The sequence below is a fragment of the Lynx rufus genome, unplaced genomic scaffold (assembly GCF_022079265.1).
Source record: "Lynx rufus isolate CCGP_SWC_20201006 ecotype Redwood Valley unplaced genomic scaffold, mLynRuf1.p SCAF_7, whole genome shotgun sequence".
In the NCBI taxonomy this organism is placed as follows: domain Eukaryota; kingdom Metazoa; phylum Chordata; class Mammalia; order Carnivora; family Felidae; genus Lynx; species Lynx rufus.
Window position 1 is genome coordinate 36,787,485 of NW_025814889.1, and position 21,068 is coordinate 36,808,552.

At 41.2% G+C, this 21,068-nt stretch overlaps 1 protein-coding gene and 1 pseudogene across 8 annotated transcripts in view; one reads left to right on the forward strand and one right to left on the reverse strand.

Annotated features, from left to right (window-relative positions):
• RAD52 (RAD52 homolog, DNA repair protein) overlaps positions 1–21,068 on the forward strand; it is a 34,785-nt gene that overhangs the window by 11,785 nt on the left and 1,932 nt on the right. For 3 of the 8 annotated variants that reach the window (XM_047065537.1, XM_047065533.1, XM_047065535.1), the window contains exons 2-11: positions 4,900–5,001; positions 6,099–6,200; positions 6,785–6,878; positions 7,051–7,118; positions 10,398–10,516; positions 11,374–11,449; positions 18,679–18,875; positions 19,019–19,158; positions 19,798–19,878; positions 20,478–20,693. In XM_047065537.1, the coding sequence (XP_046921493.1) occupies positions 4,918–5,001; positions 6,099–6,200; positions 6,785–6,878; positions 7,051–7,118; positions 10,398–10,516; positions 11,374–11,449; positions 18,679–18,875; positions 19,019–19,158; positions 19,798–19,878; positions 20,478–20,693 (1,177 nt within the window). In that variant the 5' untranslated portion in view covers positions 4,900–4,917. Of the gene's footprint in view, positions 1–2,880; positions 3,965–4,663; positions 5,002–6,098; positions 6,201–6,784; positions 6,879–7,050; positions 7,119–10,397; positions 10,517–11,373; positions 11,450–18,678; positions 18,876–19,018; positions 19,159–19,797; positions 19,879–20,477; positions 20,694–21,068 lie in introns of those variants that run through there. The other 5 variants (XM_047065534.1, XM_047065538.1, XM_047065539.1 and 2 more) reach the window with 5 other exon arrangements.
• LOC124501392 (60S ribosomal protein L23-like) lies at positions 3,052–3,470 on the reverse strand (annotated as a pseudogene).

Genomic DNA, 21,068 nt, shown 5'->3' on the forward strand with positions numbered 1-21,068 from the left:
ACTTTACAGAAAAAGTTTGCTGACCTCTGTTTTTTAAATTTTTTTTTTTTAGTATTTATTTTTGAGAGAGAGAGAGAGAGTGTGTGTGAGTAGGGGAGGGCAGAGAGAGATGGAGACACAGAATCTGAAGCAGGCTCCAGGCTCCTAGCTGTCCACACAGCCTGATGCAGGGCTCGAATCTATGAACCATGAGATCGTGACCTAAGCTGAAGTTGGTCGCTCAACCACCCAGGTGCCCCCCAACCTCTGCTTTATATAGTAGATATTTAATTTTTAATTTTGGTTTTTATTAAAATAATACATGTACATATATGGAAAATAAAATAGTGCTAAAAGTTTTATTTAAAATTTTTAAGTTTATTTATTTTGGGAGAGAGAGAGAGAGCAATCAGGAGGGTTAGAGAGAGAGGGAGAGAGAGAATCCCAAGCAGACAGCAAGCAGACTCTGTGCTGTCAGCACAGAGCCCTACTCAGAGCTCGAACTCAAAAACTGTGAGATGATGACCTGAGCCAAGAGTTGAATGCTTAAACGACTGAGCCATCTATGCACCCCTAAAAGTTTTATTTTGGAAAAGAAGATCCCTGCTCCACTGTTCTCCACCCCTTGGAGACAGATCCATTTCATTCTTTTAACTCTTTTCTGCCATTTACAATTACATTCTAAATAAGATCTTCATTTCACTATTTCCTGCTGTAACAATTTTGAGTTTTGGTCTTTTAATTTTTTTATTAAAAATTTTTTCTTAAATGTTTGTTTATTTTTGAGAGAGAGAGAGAGAGAGAGCGCAAGCATGAGCAGGGGGAGGAGCAGAGAGAGGGGGAGACCTAGAATCCAAAGCAGGCTCCAGGCTCTGAACTGTCAGCACAGAACATGGGGCTTGAACTCACAGACTGCGAAATCATGACCTCGAAGTCCCCGAAGTCGGACTCTCAACCAACTGAGCCACCCAGGCACCCCTATTTTTTTATTTTTTATTATTTATTTATTTATTTATTTTTTTGTTTTTTAATTTTTTTTTTCAACGTTTATTTATTTTTGGGACAGAAAGAGACAGAGCATGAACAGGGGAGGGGCAGAGAGAGAGGGAGACACAGAATCGGAAACAGGCTCCAGGCTCCGAGCCATCAGCCCAGAGCCCGACACGGGGCTCGAACTCACGGACCGCGAGATCGTGACCTGGCTGAAGTCGGACGCTTAACCGACTGCGCCACCCAGGCGCCCCTATTTTTTATTTTTTAGAGAAAGAGAGGACTCAGGTGGAGGAAAGGGGCAGACAGGAGGGAGGGAGGGAGAGGGAGAGAGAGAGAGGGAGAGAGGAAAAATCCTAAGCAGGGTACATGCTCTGCTTGGAGCCTGATGTGGGGCTTGATCCCACAACCCTGGGACCATGACCCAAGCCAAAACCAAGAGTTGGATGCTCAACCTACTGAACCACCCAAAGGCCTCTGATCTTTTTTTAAAGGTAAACTCTACCCCCAAACTGAGGCTTGGACTCAAGACCTTGAGATCAAGAGTCATGTGCTCTACCAGCTGAGGCAGCCAGGCACACACCTGTTTTTTGTTTTGTTTTTTTTTTAAGTTTTATTCTTTTCTTTTTAACTTTATTTTTTATTTTTTAAAACTTACATCCAAATTAGTTAGTATATAGTGAAGCAATGATTTCAGGAGTAGATTCCTTAATACCCCTTACCCATTTAGCCCATATCCGCTCCCACAGCACATCACCTGTTTTAACAGATTGTGTGTGTGTGTGTGTGTGTGTGTGTGTGTGTGTGTGTGTGTGCGCGCGCGCGCTAATTTCTTCACATCCTTGCTAACCTTGATTATTCACTGTCTTTTTTATTGTAGCCATACCAGTGTGTGTGAAGTGTTGTTAAGTTTTTGTTTTTAATTCTAGTTAGTTAACATAAGGTGTAATAATTAGTTTCAGGTGTCCAATATAGTGATTGTGTTATAGCAATTTAGATATTATTGACTAATCTAGTTAGGCTATTCCTTTTTTAGTGCTAGGTTATAAATATCTCATTCTTAGCTGGAATGTAATGTTTTATGATCATTTATGTAAAAATTTTTTTGATGTTTATTTTTTAAAGTTTATTTATTTTTGAGAGGGAAGGAGAGAAAGCACAAGCAGGAGAGGGGCAGAGACAGAGGGGAACAGAGGATCTGAAGCAGGCTCTGTGCTGACAGCAGAGAGCCTGATGCAGGGCTTGAACCCACTAACTGGAAGATCATGACCTGAGCCACCCAGGCACCCCAATCTTATATTTATTTTTGAGACAGAGATAGAGTGTGAGTGGGGGAGGGGTAGAGAGAGAGGAAGGCACAGAATCTGAAGCAGGCTCCAGGCTCTGGGCTGTCAGCACAGAGCCCGGCGTGGGGCTCAAACTCACAAGTCATGAGATCATGACGCCTAACTGACTGAGCCACCCAGGCACCCTGATTTTATGATCATTTAAATAGTTTTTTGCATTTTCATCATCCTGTATATATGAAAATTGACACGCACCTAGCCGTAGCCAACATTTATTTAGTACTTCATGTGGCACTATTCTAATGCAGTTTTCATGCAGCATCATGTTAATCTCGACAGAACCCTTAGGAAGTGATAGTATTATTATGGCCATTTTCTAGATGAGAAAACATCATTTAGAGAGATTATGTGATTTTTCCCTTGGTCAAGCAGCCAGTGGGTGATAGAAGCAGAAGCTGACAGAACTTGAGCCCTTAAATATTCTATTGTAATGCTGTATGGAGAGTCCTACTACTTGATATTCCTAGATTTGTAGTTTTACTGTCAGCAAATAACCTGGAGACTACAACACGTAAGTTTGCTGAGGCACAAGCCTTTTTTTTTTTTTTTTTTTTTTTTTTGCCAAGTACTGTTTATTTTGCATGTGCCCACAGCAAGTTTGCACTGAGTAACTGTATTCTATAATAGTAGGCCAGGGCTAGGTGGTGCCAAGAAGAATGACATGCAGAAAAGAACAGGAAGGCAAACATGAGGAGCAAATAATTCTTAATTTTTTTTTAACAAATACACTAAAGGATCATGCAATACCACCAGCATTGGATGCAGTCCTGGGGTACCGGTCTGTACACCCCTTTGCAACTGGTTCCATGATAGCAGAATCTGTCATTTCACCTTTATTGTTTTCAGTGACCCCTGTGTTACCTTCAAAATAGAAAAACACACCATCTTTTCTCCGGTAAGACTTTCATTATCCAGTTATCACTGCTGGATGTACTTTCTTTCTGGGCTCTGGTTTGCCTTTCTTCACTGTGGCCATCCCCATGTCACCCACGCCAGCAGCAGGACGTGTATTTAGTGCCTTATCCCCTTTACAGAGATGATATACAGACTCTGGGCTCCTGTGTGGTCAGCATAGTGGATCATGGCTCCTACTGGAAGACCCAGGGAAATCCGGAATTTCACATCGGAGGACTCACCACATCCTCACTTCCACATCTGGAATGCCAGAAGGGGACAGAAAGGCTGAGGCCTAACTCTGAACCCATTTGATTTGAGACAGGTGTGGGGTAATTAGGTAGAGGGTCCTTCTGAGGGTCATTCTGTTTTCTAGTGGACTATAAACATTTGCCAATCTCAGTCTAATGCATTGGCTCTCAAACTAGAGTGTGTATCCGAATCCCTCAGTGGGCAAGTACAGACTCCTGGGCCTCATCTCTAGTTTCTGATCCAGTAGGTCTAGGGTAGGGCCTGAGGATTTACACTTCTAATAAGTTCCCAGGTGATGCTGACTGGTCTAACGCTGTACTTTTCCTGAATGTTAGGGTCGTCTGTACTGCCTTCTCTTCTTCTTTAATTTTCCTATCTATCAGTCTTCTCCTTCCAGCTAGCTTGTTAGTTCCTGGAAAGCAGTTCAGTTATTGTGGCTTATATTTCTATTTTGACCCCACTGAAGCCAGGATCATGTTGCTCATATAGTAGGTAGTAATCAGGTGAGTGTTTCCTATTCTTTGGGGATTTTTTGTAATTTTGGCTTTTTGCATTATAAATATTGCAATTAGAATACATTCTAATTGTAAAATTCACTTAAAAATTTTTTTCATGTTTATTTTTGAGAGAGAGAGAAGAGCATGGTGCAAATGGGGGAGGGGCAGAGAGAGGGGAGACAGAGATCTGAAGCAGGCTCTGCAGTGCCAGCACAGAGCCCGATATGGGGCTCTAACTCATGAACCATTAAACCATGACCTGAAGTCAGACATTTAACCCACTGAGCCACCCAGGCACCCCTAAAAATCACCTTTATTAGCAGCACCATCACCCTAGTAAGAAGAAAAAAAATTTTTTTTTTTTTTTTTTAAATTTTTTTTTCAACGTTTTTATTTATTTTTGGGACAGAGAGAGACAGAGCATGAACGGGGGAGGGGCAGAGAGAGAGGGAGACACAGAATCGGAAACAGGCTCCAGGCTCCGAGCCATCAGCCCAGAGCCCGACGCGGGGCTCGAACTCACGGACCGTGAGATCGTGACCTGGCTGAAGTCGGACGCTTAACCGACTGCGCCACCCAGGCGCCCCTGAAAAAAAATTTTTTAAGTAGGCTACACTCTCCACATGGGGCTTGACATCATGACTCTGAGATCAAAAGTTGCATGCTCTAGCATGTTCCAGCCAGCCAGGCAGGCACCCCCACTCCAGCAAAAATTTTAACAGAAAGATAGAAGTGGACGCTAAAGGATCTCAGTGGCCTGTTGGATGATAGCACTGAGGAACTTAGTCCTTGACTGGGGCAGTGCTTATAAAAAAGTGTCAAGTAAATAAAGTGATTTGTAGGATACTGCATCTGGATGCTTTCATCTGAGTTTTAGTAGAGGCTCTTGCCTTTTACATTTAGCATTCTTTGAGATCTTTTTTAATCTTCTGTTTCTGTAGAAGTCCCCCAGAATCAGCATGTCCGTGACTGAGGAGGCGATTCTCGGAGGCCATGGCAGCCATCCTTCTGCTGGTGGCAGTTCTGTGTTATGCTTTGGACAGGTAACTGTGTGTTTTCTCTCATACCTGGCAAGAATGAGGTGAAGTGAAAAGATATGAGAAAGTAACTTGTAGAGCACTGTCATATATGTGGGCGCTATTTATCATCAGTGGTTTTTCCTTTAGGTGCATTATTTGGGAGTCTGGTGAACTCTCAGGGCATTTTGGAATTTTAGCACCAAAAGACTGATGGTACTGGAGATTAGATTTACATTGTGTTTATTTTCTTGGATAGGCTCCATATTCATATGGTATAACATTCAAAATGGAACGTAGACTATATGCGAATGAAAAGTCTCACTACTTCCCCATCACTCCTGTTCCCTTTTTGGAGGCATCCAGAGTTTCTGGTGTCATATTTACTCTGTGGAGATATGCTGTGCACATAAAAGAGATTCTTAGTTTGTCCCCTCAAATTCTATCTTTGTCTTTACCAGAGATCTGTTTGTGAGCATTTATTTTGTTTACATAGGGCAAGGGGAGAACTGCCAAGGGGACAAAAATCAAAACAAGTAGTAGTATATTATCTGTGTATACAATGGAAAATAATTGTTGAATTAGAGAAGAGGTATAAAACTTTGGAGAGGATGGTGGATTTCCCCTACTCCCTCGTGGGCATAAATGTCATATACAGACCCCGAGGTGGGACATTTCAGTTTATGAATTCTCAAGTTTACTTGAGAAAGTTTTGTAAGGATGGTAGTAACACCTAAGGCATTGGCTCTCAAAATGTGGTCCAGTGACCCCTGAGGGTCCACAAGACTTTTCAGAGTCCATGGGGTCGAAATGATTTCCATAATAACACTAACATACCACTTGCCTTTTCCACTCATTCTCTTGTAAGCGAGTGAACAGTGGGACTTCCAAGGGAATACACAGCATGTAATGACGTTGCTTTGATGGCTGATGGAAGATGTGCCTTAAGAGTTTCTCAGTTTTAATTCCTGATATGGATAGATATAACCTACATAAACAAAAGCTCTTAGGATCCTCAGTACTTTTTAAGAGTGTAAAAGGGTCTGGAGACCAAAACAGTTGGAGACTTGCTGACATCAGGAATGGAGGAAATGCCAATTTAATTTTTCCTTTCTGGATTGCAGTGTCAGTACACAGCAGAAGAGTATCAGGCCATCCAGAAAGCTCTGAGGCAAAGGCTGGGCCCAGAATACATCAGTAGCCGAATGGCTGGAGGCGGCCAGAGGGTAGGAGAGTTTATATGCTTACGAAGTGGGTGCCCATATAGCTGGCTACTCAGATGATCTCGCCAGCTCCCTCTCTGGGTCCTCATGGATTCAGAAGGTCTCTAGTCCTAGGTGTTTCTGAGTGTCTTTGGGAGGGGATGGGTTCCAGCCTTCAGTGTCATCTGAAGTGACCCAAGTTTTGTCTTGAGACTTCCATACCTGCCATCTTGGGGTTTTTATACCATCTTTTAAAACTGTTTCTTTTGCTTCTAATTGTATCTTCTGTGTATATTTTTGGTCTTCTATAATATATGTCAACCTGAGCCTTGTACATTTTTGGGAACTGAGTTTTGGAAACTGATAGGTGAGTGGATATCTTGCCCCTCTGAGTTTAGTCCCTTCCCTCAGACAAAATATTAGTTCTAACTGGTTTCTTCTGGAAGATCTTTGAAATAAGGTCACTGAGAATTTCCCTGGAATGTTTAAGGGCAGTTTTGCCAAAAAAGCTGGTAAGGAATAAATTAAGTAAATTTTGATTCACATTTAAGTATGGCAAGGAATTTTAACAAGCCCCTTTTCTCCCCCCGTTTAATTTCTTTTTCCAGGTATGTTACATCGAGGGTCACAGGGTAATTAATCTGGCCAATGAGATGTTTGGTTACAATGGCTGGGCACACTCTATCACACAGCAGAATGTGGGTATGTTTCCTGGCAATGGCAACTTCTTTCCCTTACTTTGGCACTAATTTCTGATGAGAGTATTTTGTGGGTGAGGATGTGTAGGGTAGGTATATTTGGTTGCCAGCAGAGGAATGTGGGTGAGGCACAGGGATCAGAATCCTCTTCAACTGGTTCTCTTTCCCACTCCTAGATTTTGTTGACCTTAACAATGGCAAGTTCTACGTGGGAGTCTGTGCATTTGTGAGAGTCCAGTTGAAGGTGAGGGTGATGGAATAGACCTGCTGCCTCTGAGGATCGGGTGGGCGGTGAGAGAGAATGAGCAGGTAGAGAATTCTCTGGACGGTGGCACAGCCAAGCTGGAGAGCTAGGCACTAGAGCTGTGGCTCAGCCAGTGTTCTTTGGGATGGTGGTAGCCAAACATTCTTACTCATGTGTCCCTAAATGAATTGTGAAAAACTCTTGTTTTCTTGCACATTTTAAGTTTACTCCTAAAAGTTTTCACTGTAAGTATGAATACAGGTCCTCTGCCTTTCAAAAGTTTGTGCTATGCCGCTTTGCGTTTATGGAAGACCTACACTGGTACCTGTTTTCACTTAAATGAAAGAAATCCAAAGAGGATTTTCACTTTTATGACAAAAAGTGAACCCTGGCAGCAAGAGTGGCCCTGCCGAGCTCCTCAGCATCAAGCTCCTATAGCTTTGAACTATATCTGTGAGCAAATATGCTTTATTTTGATTTATTTTGTGCCACCATTAGCAGGATGTGTCCTGATGTATCAGAGAAGCCTAATAGAGGCCATTATTTATTTATTTATTTATTTATTTATTTATTTACTTGTTTGTTTGTCTTCAGAGAGAGAGAGAGAGAGGGAGAGAGAATGCTTGCGCGAGCAGGGGAGGGGCAGAGAGATTGGGAGAATCCTGAGCAGGTTCTGCACTGTTAGCACAGAGCCCAGTGCTGGGCTTGAACTCCCAAAGCTGTGAGATCATGACCTGAGCAGAAATCAGGTGTTGGATGCTTAACTGACTGAGCCACCCACGTGCCACAAAAGAGGTTAGTTTTTGGATCTGGGAATGCTCAAAAAATTTTCCATACAAATTAATGGTACTTCTTTGCTTTATGCTACTTTGGCAAATGAAAGCTTTCATAAGAATGTTCTACTTCTGGGTAATGGGCGAAAGCTGTAGTTGCAAGGGTATATTTCTTGGCATATTGTAAAATTTGACTTTTTTTTTTTAATGTTTATTTATTTTTGAGAGAGAGAGTGTGTGCATGAGTTGGGGAGGGGTGGAGAGAGAGAAAATCCCAAGCAGTCTCTGCTCTGTCAGTGCAGATCTCGATGAGGGGCTTGATATCACACATTGTGAGCTCATGACTGGAGCCTAAATCGAGTTGGACACTTAACCAACTAAGCTACCCAGGCGCCCCCAAATTTGACATTCTAAAATAAATGTATTGTATCTTTTTCTTCCTTTTTTTTTTTTATCCACATATAGTTAACATACTGGGATATTTTAGTTCCAGGTGTGCAATATAGTGATTCAACAATTCTGTACATTTCTCATGGCTCATCAGGATAAGTGTATTCTTAATCTCCTTTATCTGTTCCTCCCATAGTTTTTTGTTGCATCATTTTTAAATATACCAATGGATTTTCAATAATAGGTGATTAAATACTGTCATCTATTTAAAAAAACACATGAGCAAGGTGTTCTTTAATCATGAGAAATTTTACATTGTTTCTTCTTGAACTCCTGTTCTATTTCACCAGTGGCTTTATACTAATATAATATATCAATATATATAAAACAATGTTTGGAATGTATATGTTTGGAACCTTGTTAATAACCTTAGTATAATTCCTCTCTGTGTGTATGTATATATAAAAGTAATTTTTTTGAGTAAATTTTCAGTGACCTTAGGTCTTTAAATTTTTTAAAATTTGGGGCACCTGGGTGGCTCAGTTGGTTGAGTGTCTGACTTTAGCTCAGGTCATGATCTCACAGTTCGTGGGTTTGAGCCCCGTGTCAGGCTCTGTGCTGACAGCTCAGAGCCTGAAGCCTTCTTTGGGTTCTGTGTCTCCCTCTCTCTATCCCTCCTCTGTGCTGTGTCTTGCTCTGCCTCTCAAAAATAAATAAATGTTAAGAAAAAAAATAAATTATACAAAATCTGGATTGAATTACTATTATAGGTATTATTAACACACAATTGATTAGTCAGTTGTGTCTGTGAGGGAGACAACATAACTACATTAAAATTTGTGTACTTAATAAAAATAAATTTTTGTGGAAAATGTATTTCTTAATGAGATGGATGAGGCTTTTTCTTTTTGGATAGTTTATATATCCATAGTTTATTTTTTAAATTAAATTAAAATTTTAAAATATATCCATAGTTTAATATTACTTTTTCCTAGACAGACCATTCAACATTAATTCTATTCTAACTTCTTATTTTTAGTAAATAGTACTGAAAAACCTTATTCACATAATAAACTGGGAATGGAGAGTTTTGTTATAGTGTCACTCATTTCTTTGAATTAACTTTCTGAGTTATATAAAAAATCACAGAGTGTGGGGCGGGGGCACCTGGGTTTCTCAGTCAGTTAAGTGTCTGACTTTGGCTCAGGTCATGATCTCACTGTTCCTGAGTTCAAACCCCGTGTCTGACTCCGTGCTGACAGCTGGAGCCTGGAGCCTGTTTTGAATTCTGTGTCTCCCTCTCTCTCTCTCTCTGCCCCTACCCTGCTCACGCATTGTCTCTGTCTCTGTTTCTCTCTCTCAAAAATAAACATTAAAAATTTTTTTTAAAAAATCACAGAGTGCTATCATCTAAAATTATATTTGGTTCTCTATCAGCTAATAACTCAATCAGGTCTACCTTCATTTTTGGTGAAAGCCAGAAATGGACACCACCTGACTAGTGAAAAGATTTAATATCCAATCATTAGAGTCGTTAAATATAATATTTCACATTTTCTTTTTGTTTAGTGTCCCAGAGGTTTTTATACCTTGGGGTCATGCACCCTAGTGAGATTTAGGGTGGGTTAGCTGTATGCCTTTTTTTTTTTTTAATTTTTTTTTTTCAACGTTTATTTATTTTTGGGACAGAGAGAGACAGAGCATGAACGGGGGAGGGGCAGAGAGAGAGGGAGACACAGAATCGGAAACAGGCTCCAGGCTCTGAGCCATCAGCCCAGAGCCTGACGCGGGGCTCGAACTCACGGACCGCGAGATCGTGACCTGGCTGAAGTCGGACGCTTAACCGACAGCGCCACCCAGGCGCCCCGCTGTATGCCTTTTTTAAGTAAAAGAGGAGGTGGGAAGGGAGAATTGTCTCACATACTTCCCAGCAGATAAGATCAAGGACATAGTGCTGGAAATTAATTCTCTTACAGTTCTTGGTGCCCATTCATGTGCCCTTTAGCAAGGCTCCTGAGTTAATATGTGCCCAGTGTGGGCACTGTTCAGGGCAAAAAGAGTTGTGTGACAGGGACACACGACTGCAGCTCTTCATGTTGGGCTCTTCCCCCCACAGGACGGCTCATATCATGAAGATGTGGGCTATGGGGTCAGTGAGGGCCTCAAGTCAAAAGCCTTGTCTTTGGAGAAGGCAAGGAAGGAGGCGGTGACAGATGGGCTGAAGCGGGCGCTGAGGTAAGCAAAAGCTAGAGTCTGACCTGCTTCATTTTGATTCTTCTTTCAGAGCAGTTTTGTTTTGTTTTAGTTTGTTTAGAATGTAATACGTTCATGTGGTACAAAAATCAAAATAACCTGAGTCTCCCTCTCCCCTGTACCTCTTGGCCCCGTTTCCTGTTCTCCCGCGTGTCCCCCATGCTGCTTTATGCTTAGTCAGTCTCCCCTCTTGGGAACACATGGTAGAATAGTATCTTCTCTGTTCTGTGCTCGATTTTGCACACCCACTGCCTCAGTCATGGATCGGAGACCTTTCCACATGAGTACGAGACAGCTTCCCCAGTAAGCAGTTTTTCATTGTGTATGTACAGCTTAGTTACATAGAACAGGGTATTTTGCCTTTTTTTTTTTTTTTTTGGCCTTTGAGAATTGAAGTGAATTGAATCACTAGAAAAACACATGTATGAATGAACATCCACTACAAACTTGCGGTACATAACCAGGCATCCCGAGTGAAGAGCTTCTGTCAGGGAGGATTGTGCTCTAAGTGTGTGTAGCCCACTGTTGCTGGGGAATTGGAGCAGTCCTCAGAAGAAATCTCTGCTCTGGAATTGGTGCTCCACGGCAGGAGGTAGCTAAGGAGTCTTTTCATAGTCCTTGCCTCTTGCTGAGGGCAGGGATGGTGCTGTATTCTGAGAACTTAAAACTAAAGCAATGCATGAATGTGGCAGGTGCTCAGTAAACATTTTTGGATGTATATTAGGGTCCTTCTCTGCCACAGTTGAGAAGCAACTTGCACAGAGATTCTAACTGTGTTCTCTGATATTACCATGTAATAATTCTCAACCTATTTCACTCTTTTTTTTCCTTACTCTTAGAAGTTTTGGGAATGCACTTGGAAATTGTATTCTGGACAAAGACTATCTGAGGTCACTAAATAAGCTTCCACGCCAGGTATGTTAGAAATGGATGAATGGAATGCATTGCAGTAAAGATATTACTGATTCCCTTGTGTCATGGGTGACTGTTTGGGGATGGAGAGAGAAGAAGGGGAGACTCAGCCCTTTAGAGGGTCTGGAATGTGTATTTCTGACTTGTTTGAATATCAGAGCAACAGGAACCAATGGCCTTGTTTTACAGATGAGGACATTGAAGCCCAGAGAATGTATGCTAGTTGTTTCTTCTACATGGAGCGCTGTGTTCGGGAATGGTCTGAGAACCCTGCAGCACCACCATTTCTTAGAAACACTGAGAACCACACCTCTTCCACCTTCTTGCTTTTCCTTAGCTGGAGTGGATTTAAGGTGTAGATCCTCTTGTTTCCGTCTCTGCCTATCGCACGAGCTGAGCCTTTGCGAGAGAGGGGTCTGGAAATCGTGTATCCCCTGTAGTCACTCTTGGCCTGGGCTGAGTCGGGTTCTGGAATGTTCCTGGTGCCTGGAGGAGTGGCTGCCTTCCCCATGACATTCTCTGAGGCCCCGGGGAGCATTCCCTGTCTTGTACTCGAGGGGCTCTTGGGGTGGAGACCCTAACAGAGGCGTGTGTCAATTGGCATCTGTCAAAACTCCATTCTTTCCCTTGTTAAGATCCTTTTACACGTTATTAGGCTTGTATTTTCTTAAGGCCTTTTGCATCTGTGTTTGTTAGGGATATCACTCATAGGTTTTTTCTCCTCTCTTTTTTAAATTGTGGTAAAAAACACATAACAAAATTTACCATTTTAGCCATTTGTAAGTGTACAGTTCACTGATGAAACAGATCTCCAGAACTTTTTAATCTTGAGATACTGCAACTCGATACCCAAAACACAGCTCCCCTTTCCCCCTTCTCATAGCCCCTGGTTACCACATTCCACTTAACTGTCTATGAATTTGACTACTTTAGATGCCTCATGTAAGTGGAATCATGCTGTTTGTTTTTTTTGACTGACTTATTTCATTTAGCATAATGTCCTCGTTTCATCTATGTTGTGGCCTGTTGATTTGTTGATGATTTTTCTCTTGCTGCTTCCAAGATTTCTCTTTGTCTTTGACTTTTTAAAAATTGAGATATAAGTGACATATAACATTATTTTAGTTTAGGTATACAACATAATAATTTGATATTTGTATATGTTATGAAATGAATGACATAATAAGTCTCATTAACATCCATCACCATACCTAGTTACACATTTTTTTATGATAACTTTTAAGATTTACTCTTTTAGCAACTTTCAGATATACAATACAATATTATTAGCTACAGTCACTATACTGTACATTACATTCCCATGACGTATTTTTATAGCTGGAGGTTTGTACTTTTTGACCCCCTTCACCCATTTTGCCTGTTACCTACTGTATCCCTGGCAACCACCAATCTGTTCTCTGTACCTATGAGCTCTTTTTTTTTCTCCTGCAGATTCTGCATATAAGTGAGATACAATGTTTGTCTTTCTCTATCTGACTCATTCCACTTAGCATAATGCCCTTGAGGTGCATCCACGTTGTGGCAAATAGCAAGTTTCCTTCTTTATGGCTGAGTAATATTCCATTGCATGTGTACTACATTTTCTTTATCCATTCATCCATGGATGGACACTTAGGTTATTTCCATATGAACATGGGGAGCAGATATGTTTTTGAGTTAGTGTTTTTGTTTTCTTTGGATAAATATCCAGAAGTGGACTTGGTGAATCACATGGTAGTTCTATTTTTAATTTTTTGAGGAACCTCCATACTGTTTTCCACAGTGGCTGCACCAGTTTTCATTCCCACCATTAGTGCACAAGGTTTCACCTTTCTCCACATCCTTGCCAACGCTTTTTATTTTTTTGATAATAGCCACTCTGACAGGTGTGAGGTGATATCTCATTGTGGTTTTGATTTGCATTTCCCTGATCATGAGTGATGTTGAGTATCTTTCCATGTGTCTGTTGACCATCTGTGTGTCTTTGGAAAAATGTCTATATAGATCCAGTTCCCATTTTTTAATTGGATTGTTTATTTTGTTGCTATTGAGTTCTTTACATATTTTGGATATTAACTCCTTATTGATTATATCATTTACAAATTTTTAAAAAAAATATAATTTGTTGTCAAATTGGCTTCCATACAACACCCAGTTCTCATCCCAACAAGTGCCCTCAATGCCCATCACCCACTTTCCCCTCTCCCCTACGCCCCATCAACCCTCAGTTTGTTCTCTGTATTAAGAGTCTCTTATGGTTTGCCTCCCTCCCTCTCTGTTTGTAACATTTTTCCCCCTTCCCTTCCCCCATGGTCTTCTGTTAAGTTTCTCAAGATCCACATATGAGTGAAAACATATGGTATCTGTCTTTCTCTGACTGACTTATTTTGCTTAGCATAATACCCTCCAGTTCCATCATTTACAAATATTTTCACCCATGCAGTAGGTAACCTTTTCATGTTGACAGTTTCTGTTGCTATACAAAAGCATTTTAGTTTGATGTAGTCCTGCCTGTTTATTTTTTCTTTTGTTGGCTCTGCTTTGGTGTCACATTCAAAAAGTCATCACCAAAACCAGTGTTAAGGAGCTTATCACCTGTGTTTTTTTCTAGGAGTTTCATGGTTTCAGGTCTTACACTCATGTCTGTACTTCATTTTGTGTATATTTGTATATTGTGTCAGATAGTGGTCTGGTTTCATTCTTTGCACGGGCTATCCATTTTTCCAACACCATTTATTGAAGAGACTGTCCTTTTGACATTGTACATTCTTGGCATCTTTGTCATAAATTTGTTGATCATATACACGGGTTTATTTCTGAGCTCTCCTTTCTTTTCCATTGATCTATGTGTCTTTATGAAAATACTGTTTTGGTTACTATAGCTTTGTAATATAGTTTGAAATCAGGTAGCATGATGCCTCCAGCTTTGTTCTCAATATTGCTTCGGTTATTTGGGGTCTTTTGTGGTTCCATACAAACGTTAGGATTGTTTGTTCTATTTCTGTGGAAAATGCCGTTGGCATTTTGATAGGTATTACATCGAATCTGTAATTGTTTTGGGTTGTTTAGGCATTTTAACAATATTAATTCTTCCAATCCATACCATGAAATACCTTTCCATTTGTTCTTCAGTTTCCTTCATTAGCGTCTTGTAGTTTTCAGTGTATGGGTCTTTTACTTCCTTGGTTCATTTATTGCTAAGTATTTTATTCTTTTTGATGCAATTGTAAATAGGTTTGTTTTCTTAATTTCTCTTTCTGGTAGTTTGTAACTAGTGTGTTGTCTTTGACTTTTGGCAGTTTGATTATAATGTGTTTTGGTGTGAGCCTCTTTGGGTTTAGTTTAGTTAGCCTCTTTGGGCTTCTTGAATTTATACATATTCTTTCCTCAGATTTTGGAAGTTTTGGGCCCATTATTTCTTCAGATAATCTCTCTGCCCCTTTCTCTTTCTCTTCTTCTGAGATTCTTGTAATATATAGTGTGACAAGTGTCCTATAGGCCCCCTTAAGCTTGGTCATATTTCTGCATTCTTCCTTTGGTTTGCTTCTCTGAGATGATTTCAAATGACCTGTCTTCCTGTGGGCTGATCCTTTCCTCTGTCAGATCGAGTTTGCTGTAGAATCCCTCCAGTGAATTTTTCAGCTGTTACTATATTTTTCAGCTCTGGAACTTGTTAGTTGCTATTTAATAGTTTTTCTTTGTTGATGTTCTCATTTCATCCATGCATCATTTTGCTAATTTCATTAGCTGCTATGTTCTCTTTTAGCTGATTGAGCATTTATGATAGTTATTTTAAATTCTTTGTTAGGCAGTTTATAGATTGCATTTTTTTTAGAGTCTGTTTTTGGAGTTTTATTTTGTTACTTTGTTTGGTCCACATTTCCCTGTTTCTTTAAATGCCATATGATCTTTTGTTGAGATGTGGCATTTAAGAAAACAACCACCAGTCCCAGTCTTTATGTACTGGTTTTGTGCAGGGGAAGAACTTTACCAGTTGGCCCACCTAGAGGTTCTAGGACCTCTCAAACCTCTTATGATCTCTTTCTCCTCCTGGCATCTCACTGCATAACTGTAGCACAACTGTTCTTGTGCTCATCTCTGTTTTTAGTGGCTTTCAAACTCTGTTGCTGGTCTCATCATTGTGCTGAGTCAGGTGAGACAGAAAGCAATGCCATGGGCAGCTCTAGACAAGCCACAACATTGGATGCACAGTCTACTCCTTTGTTTCCATCCCAGAGGAAGAGCTCAGTACGTGAGGTTTCTTCCTGGTTGTGCTACTCACTGCTGGGTAGGGGCAGGGGCGGGGCACAAGTGGCCACGCAAAATGCCAGTTTTCCTACCCCTTTTGCTGGAATCTTGTCTTGGTTTTATGCTGGCTTGAGGCCTGTCACTTCTTAGCTGGTCACCGGGGTTCTCAGAAAGGTATTCTAGTTTGTATCTTGGTAACTCAGTGTCTCTAGGGGAAGGGCCCGTGGAGCTTCTGAGTCTACCATTCTGCTAACATCCTCCCTTTCTTTTTTACTCTTAGTTTTTAAATGAATTAAAAAAAATTTTTTTTTCATGTTTATTTATTTTTGAGAGAGAGACAGAGCACAGGCAAGGGAGGGGCAGAGAGAGGGGGGTACATAGAATCCAAAGCAGCCTGCAGGCTCTGAGCTGTCAGCACAGAGCCTGACGTGGGGCTTGAACTCAGGAACCGTGAGATCGTGACCTGAGCCGAAGTCGGAGGCTTAACGGACTGAGTCACCCAGGTGCCCCAGTTTTTAAATGAATTTTTAAAATGAAGTGCAAATTATACACAGAAAACTGTATAATTCATAATGGCACAGCCTGATGAATATTTAGTAGTGAACACAGCTATTTATCTCCCAGATAAAAAAACATTACCAGTACCCCAAAGCCCCCATTTGCCACTCCCATTCACTACCTTGACTTCTCTTTTGAAAAGTAACTACTGTCCAGACTTCTCTAGTCTGTTAGCCTCATAGATTTCCTTCCCTTCCCTTTCATTTCTTTTTCTTTTCTTTCTTTTCTTCCTCTCTTTCTGTAATATACACCCAATGTGGGGCTCAAAGTCACAACCCTGAGATCAAGGATTGGATGCTCTACCAACTAAGCCAGTCGGGTGCCCCAGTCTTGTAGGTTTTTTTTTTTGTTTTTGCACTTTATATAAATGAAATTGTATAGTTTGTGCTTTATAAAAATCCATTGAAGTGTTAACATGTACATATAAACATGTAGAAAAGTACACATATCATAAATGTTCAGCTTGATGAGCATGGCCATAGAACCATCTGAAATCAAAGCAAAATATTATCAGTGTCCCAGAAGCCTCAATAGTGTTCCTTGCAGTGACTGCAAAGCTCTCCCCTCCTCATCACTACTAAGGAAAACCTCTTTTAACAATATAGGTTAGTTGGCCTTTTTGCACCTTGGGGAATCAAACAGTATGAACTGTTTTGTGTCTGGCTTTCAATTGACATGTTTGTGAGATTCACTCATGTCACATGTAGCATTTTCATTGCTGTATACTTTTCTATTGTGTGAATATAGCACAGCTCATTTTCCCATTCTGTCTAATAGACGGAGTTTTGGAGTAGTTTTTGGTTGTTTTGAATAGGGCTGCGGTTAGCATTCTTGCATGTCTTTTGATGCATACACACCCATTTATCTTGGGAATGAATTATTGGGTCGGGTCAGAGAATAGGCATATGCTTCGTTTTAGATCTTTCCAGTGTTCATTGTGGTTGTATTAATGTACACTCCTGCACCGTGGTTTATAGTTTCAGCTGTTTCAGGTCTCTGGCAGCACTTAGCATTGTGAGTCTTTCAAACTTTTTTCAAAGTTCATTTTTTTTTTTTGTAGTAAAATATATATAACAAAACTTATCATCTTAACCATTTTAAGTGTAGTGAGTGGTGTTATAAACCTTCCTTCTGTTGTACAGCTGTCACCACTGTCCATTTCTAGAACTCTCTTTTTAGTTTCCTGCTTCCTTTTCCCTGTAGCCCCTGGCAGCTGCCATTCTACCTTCTGCCTCGTTTTTTTGACTACTCTAAGTATGTACCTCCTGTACATGGAATCATACATATTTGCTCTTTTGTGACTGGCCTATTTCACTTAGCATAATGTCCTCAGTGTTCATCTGTGTTGCATACGCTATTTTATTTTATTATTTTATTTAAAAATTTTTATTTTTACATGATCTCTACACCCATTGTGGGGCTCGAACTCATGACCCCAAGATCCAGAGTTGCATGCTCCACCTACTGAGGCAGCCACGTGCCCCAAGCTCATTTATTTTTAATCTACTATTTACTTCCCAATGTAGATTAGAAATTTCATAATGTAATGAAATTATTTTCAGGTTATTAATTACAAATTTTATTTTTTTGAGAGAGAGAATCCTAAGCAGGCTCCACAGCACATTGCCCAATGCAGGGCTCAATTTCACGATCGTGAGATCATGACCTGAGCTGAAATCAAGAGTCATTCGCTTAACTGACTGAGCCACCAGGTGCCCCTCAGATTATCTTCATTAAAATTAGCATCCATATGAATCGAGACAGTTCTCCCAAGTGAAAAGCTCTGGGTTTCTATAGTGCTCAGGGCCTGGAAGTACAACATATTGCCAAATGCCATGAAGTACAGTTAGTTCTCACATTTGGTGAGATGCAGGAACTACCCTAAATTGGGAGACGTCAGTGCTTTCCAAGTCTTCTTCCTCCTGTCATTTGAAGGACACTTAGTTGTGCCGTAGCAACCTGTGAGTGTTGTACTGAGGAGAGTTGTATTTTGGGGGAAGTCCTGGAAGAAAGGCCAGAGAAAGTACAGGCCTCCACAAGGAGTATGTGTGATCATTTCCACAAAAAAGAGACAAAAAGTAGACAGCATCAGACAGATCCAGCTGCCCACGAAAGATTCAAATTAGGATATATAGAACATTTGCCTTGAATCATAAAGTAAGATTCCTTTTTACCAAAATTTGATTACTACAGAAAGGTATAAAGTAGAAAATGAAATTGTTTTACTTCTCCCATATAATTAAAAATGTTAGTTGAAGCACAGATCGAAGTATGGATCCTTTGTCTCAGCTTCTCAGGATCTAGAGGGCACGATGGATAGTGGATGGTCAAATACCATTTTCCAGGAATCTAGACCTTGAAGGCAGGGAAAAGGAAGGGGAAGCACACTTGGAAGAAGTTATTTACCTCCTTTCTTCCCTTATTAGTTGCCTCTTGAAGTGGATTTAACTAAAGCAAAGAGACAAGATTTTGAACCCTCTGTGGAACAAGCAAGATACAGCAGCTGCCGGCAGAACGTGACTCTGGGACCCCCGAAACCACAGGAGGTGACCTCCCCTTGCAAACCAAGCCGCTCAGATGATCCCCACCTCGTGAAACAGGAAGACAAGGCCGGCAGCTCCCGGTATGAGGCCTCGGTTCCCTCTCTTTCTCTTCTCAGTCTTCGTGACCTCCATTTTCACCTCCTGAGCTAGCAGACTGGTCTGTGTCCTCCCTCAGGAGTTTACTTCGTTAACTCAGCCCCGCCTTATTGCTCTTCTGATGCAGAAGCCTGGCCTCCGCCATGGAGAGCGATGCCACGTACCAGCGGAAGCTCCGGCAAAAACAGTTGCAGCAGCAGTTCCGGGAACAAATGGAGAAACAGCAAGTGCAACTATCTGCTCCATCAGTGGAAAAGAAGAATCAGGGTGTGTGAGGAGGATGGGAGCGGAGGCCCTGGGGAGGTGTCCCGAGGGACTAGCCTGATCCTCTGCCAGTATGTACGGTAACGTCCAAACCAGAACTCAGTAGGACATCAGGTCAGGATAGAGTCTAAGCAATTAAGACTGTATGAAATCCTGCCATGCATTTCCCCATTTCTAAAGATGCCCTCATCTATCTTCAGGGAAGGAAAGGGGCCTTGACATAATCTAGAACTAGAAATTTTAGGGTATATAACTTTTTTTTCCCCCTTTCAGCTACTTTGGCCATCTCCGTATTAGAAAGCTTTTCTGAGTCGTCTGTGAACATGAGGCAAAATTGTTTGAAGAGAATTGTCTTTCCCAGAGAGTAGAAACAAAGGGCTTATCCCAGACCAACTGGATAGTTGCTTTAGGAGAAATGAACCTTGTTTTCTCCCCAATTTAGTGAGAAGAAAAGAGAATCGTGATTTTAGCCTCATGCAGATCTGTATGTAGGTAGGAATGGGACCAGGAATCTTGGATCTCCTATTGGCTGTGCCAGGAACCAGCGTAACTCTAGGCAGCTTTGCACTTCTGAGGTGCTCCCTCCAACAACTGAGTGATTCTGATTTTGTCCTCTCTCGCTCGCTCTCCTGTGAACTGTAGCAGCACCGCCAGCACTTCCTGTGAAGCACAGCACCCCCATAACTGTTTCTGAACCACACACGGAGAAAGACTTCCTCACAGGTCAGTAGGAGCTAAAGGAATGACTTAAGTATTAATATACGTACTTATTATTTTTTAATGTTTATTTTTTTTTTTTTGAGAGAGACGAGTGTGAGCGAGGGAGGGGCAGAGAGAGAGAGGGAGACATAGAATCTGAAGCAGGCTCCAGGCTCTGAGCTGTCAGCACAGAGCCCAATGCGGGGCTTGAACCCACGAACCGTGAGATCACGACCTGAGCCGAAGTCTGATGCATACCGACTGAGCCACCCAGGCGCCCCAATATAGGTACTTATTAAATGAAACCTACGAAATGCACTTTTGGTAGTCACTAATACATTTTAAGAGAGACATAAAAATCCTCATTTTAATCTTATAGCCCCACAAAGTTTTAGAAAAAGAGAGGACACGTAATGGACTGCAGGCAGTTCTGACAGCACATGCTCAGCTCCTCTATGGTCCTAAGAGAAACTCTGGCATACTTTTAGTGGACAGGGAGAGAGAAGTTCCAAAAGCTGTCATAGTCCACTCACGACATGGAATTTCTTATGACTTTTTCCCAGTGCTTTGTGAGAACACTTCTTTGTTGATGCTGCGTTTTCCCACGATCTCTGTCCTTGCAGACAGTCTTGGAATGTGGGATATGGATCCAGATGCAGAGGACAGTGATGTGAAGCCCTTGTCTAGGCCAGAACCACTCCAGACCCCTGCCACACCAGTCCTGAAACACCAGGTGGTGACCTGGAATAGGACCCCACAGGACCTCTGTCACCAGGATCCACAAGCAAAATCTGGACCCGGGCAACTCCAAACTCACAACAGTAACCAAGAGATAACAGGTAGCGAGAGTGTTCAGCAACAAAAATTGAAGGGAGAACTTGGGTTAATTCTTTGCATTTTAAAGAAAGAATGATGAATTCCATTTTAAGAAGTTGTATAATATTATGCCAGAGGAATATCAGTGTAAGAAAATGAAAGATAACTGGCTTATACGCCAGAACTTTTCCTCTGGGGGCCCTGACTTCAGGTGTAACTCCTTATAACCCTTGATAGTAGTAGGAAGCTTAAGCATGACTGAAGAACTTTATCTATTAAAGTAGGCCCATCATGTTTGGTATTGCAACTTGATCTAGAGATAACACAAAGATCTACCCTCATAACAATTTTTATTCATCTTTTAGGTTTAATGTTTATTTTTGAGAGAGACCACGCGT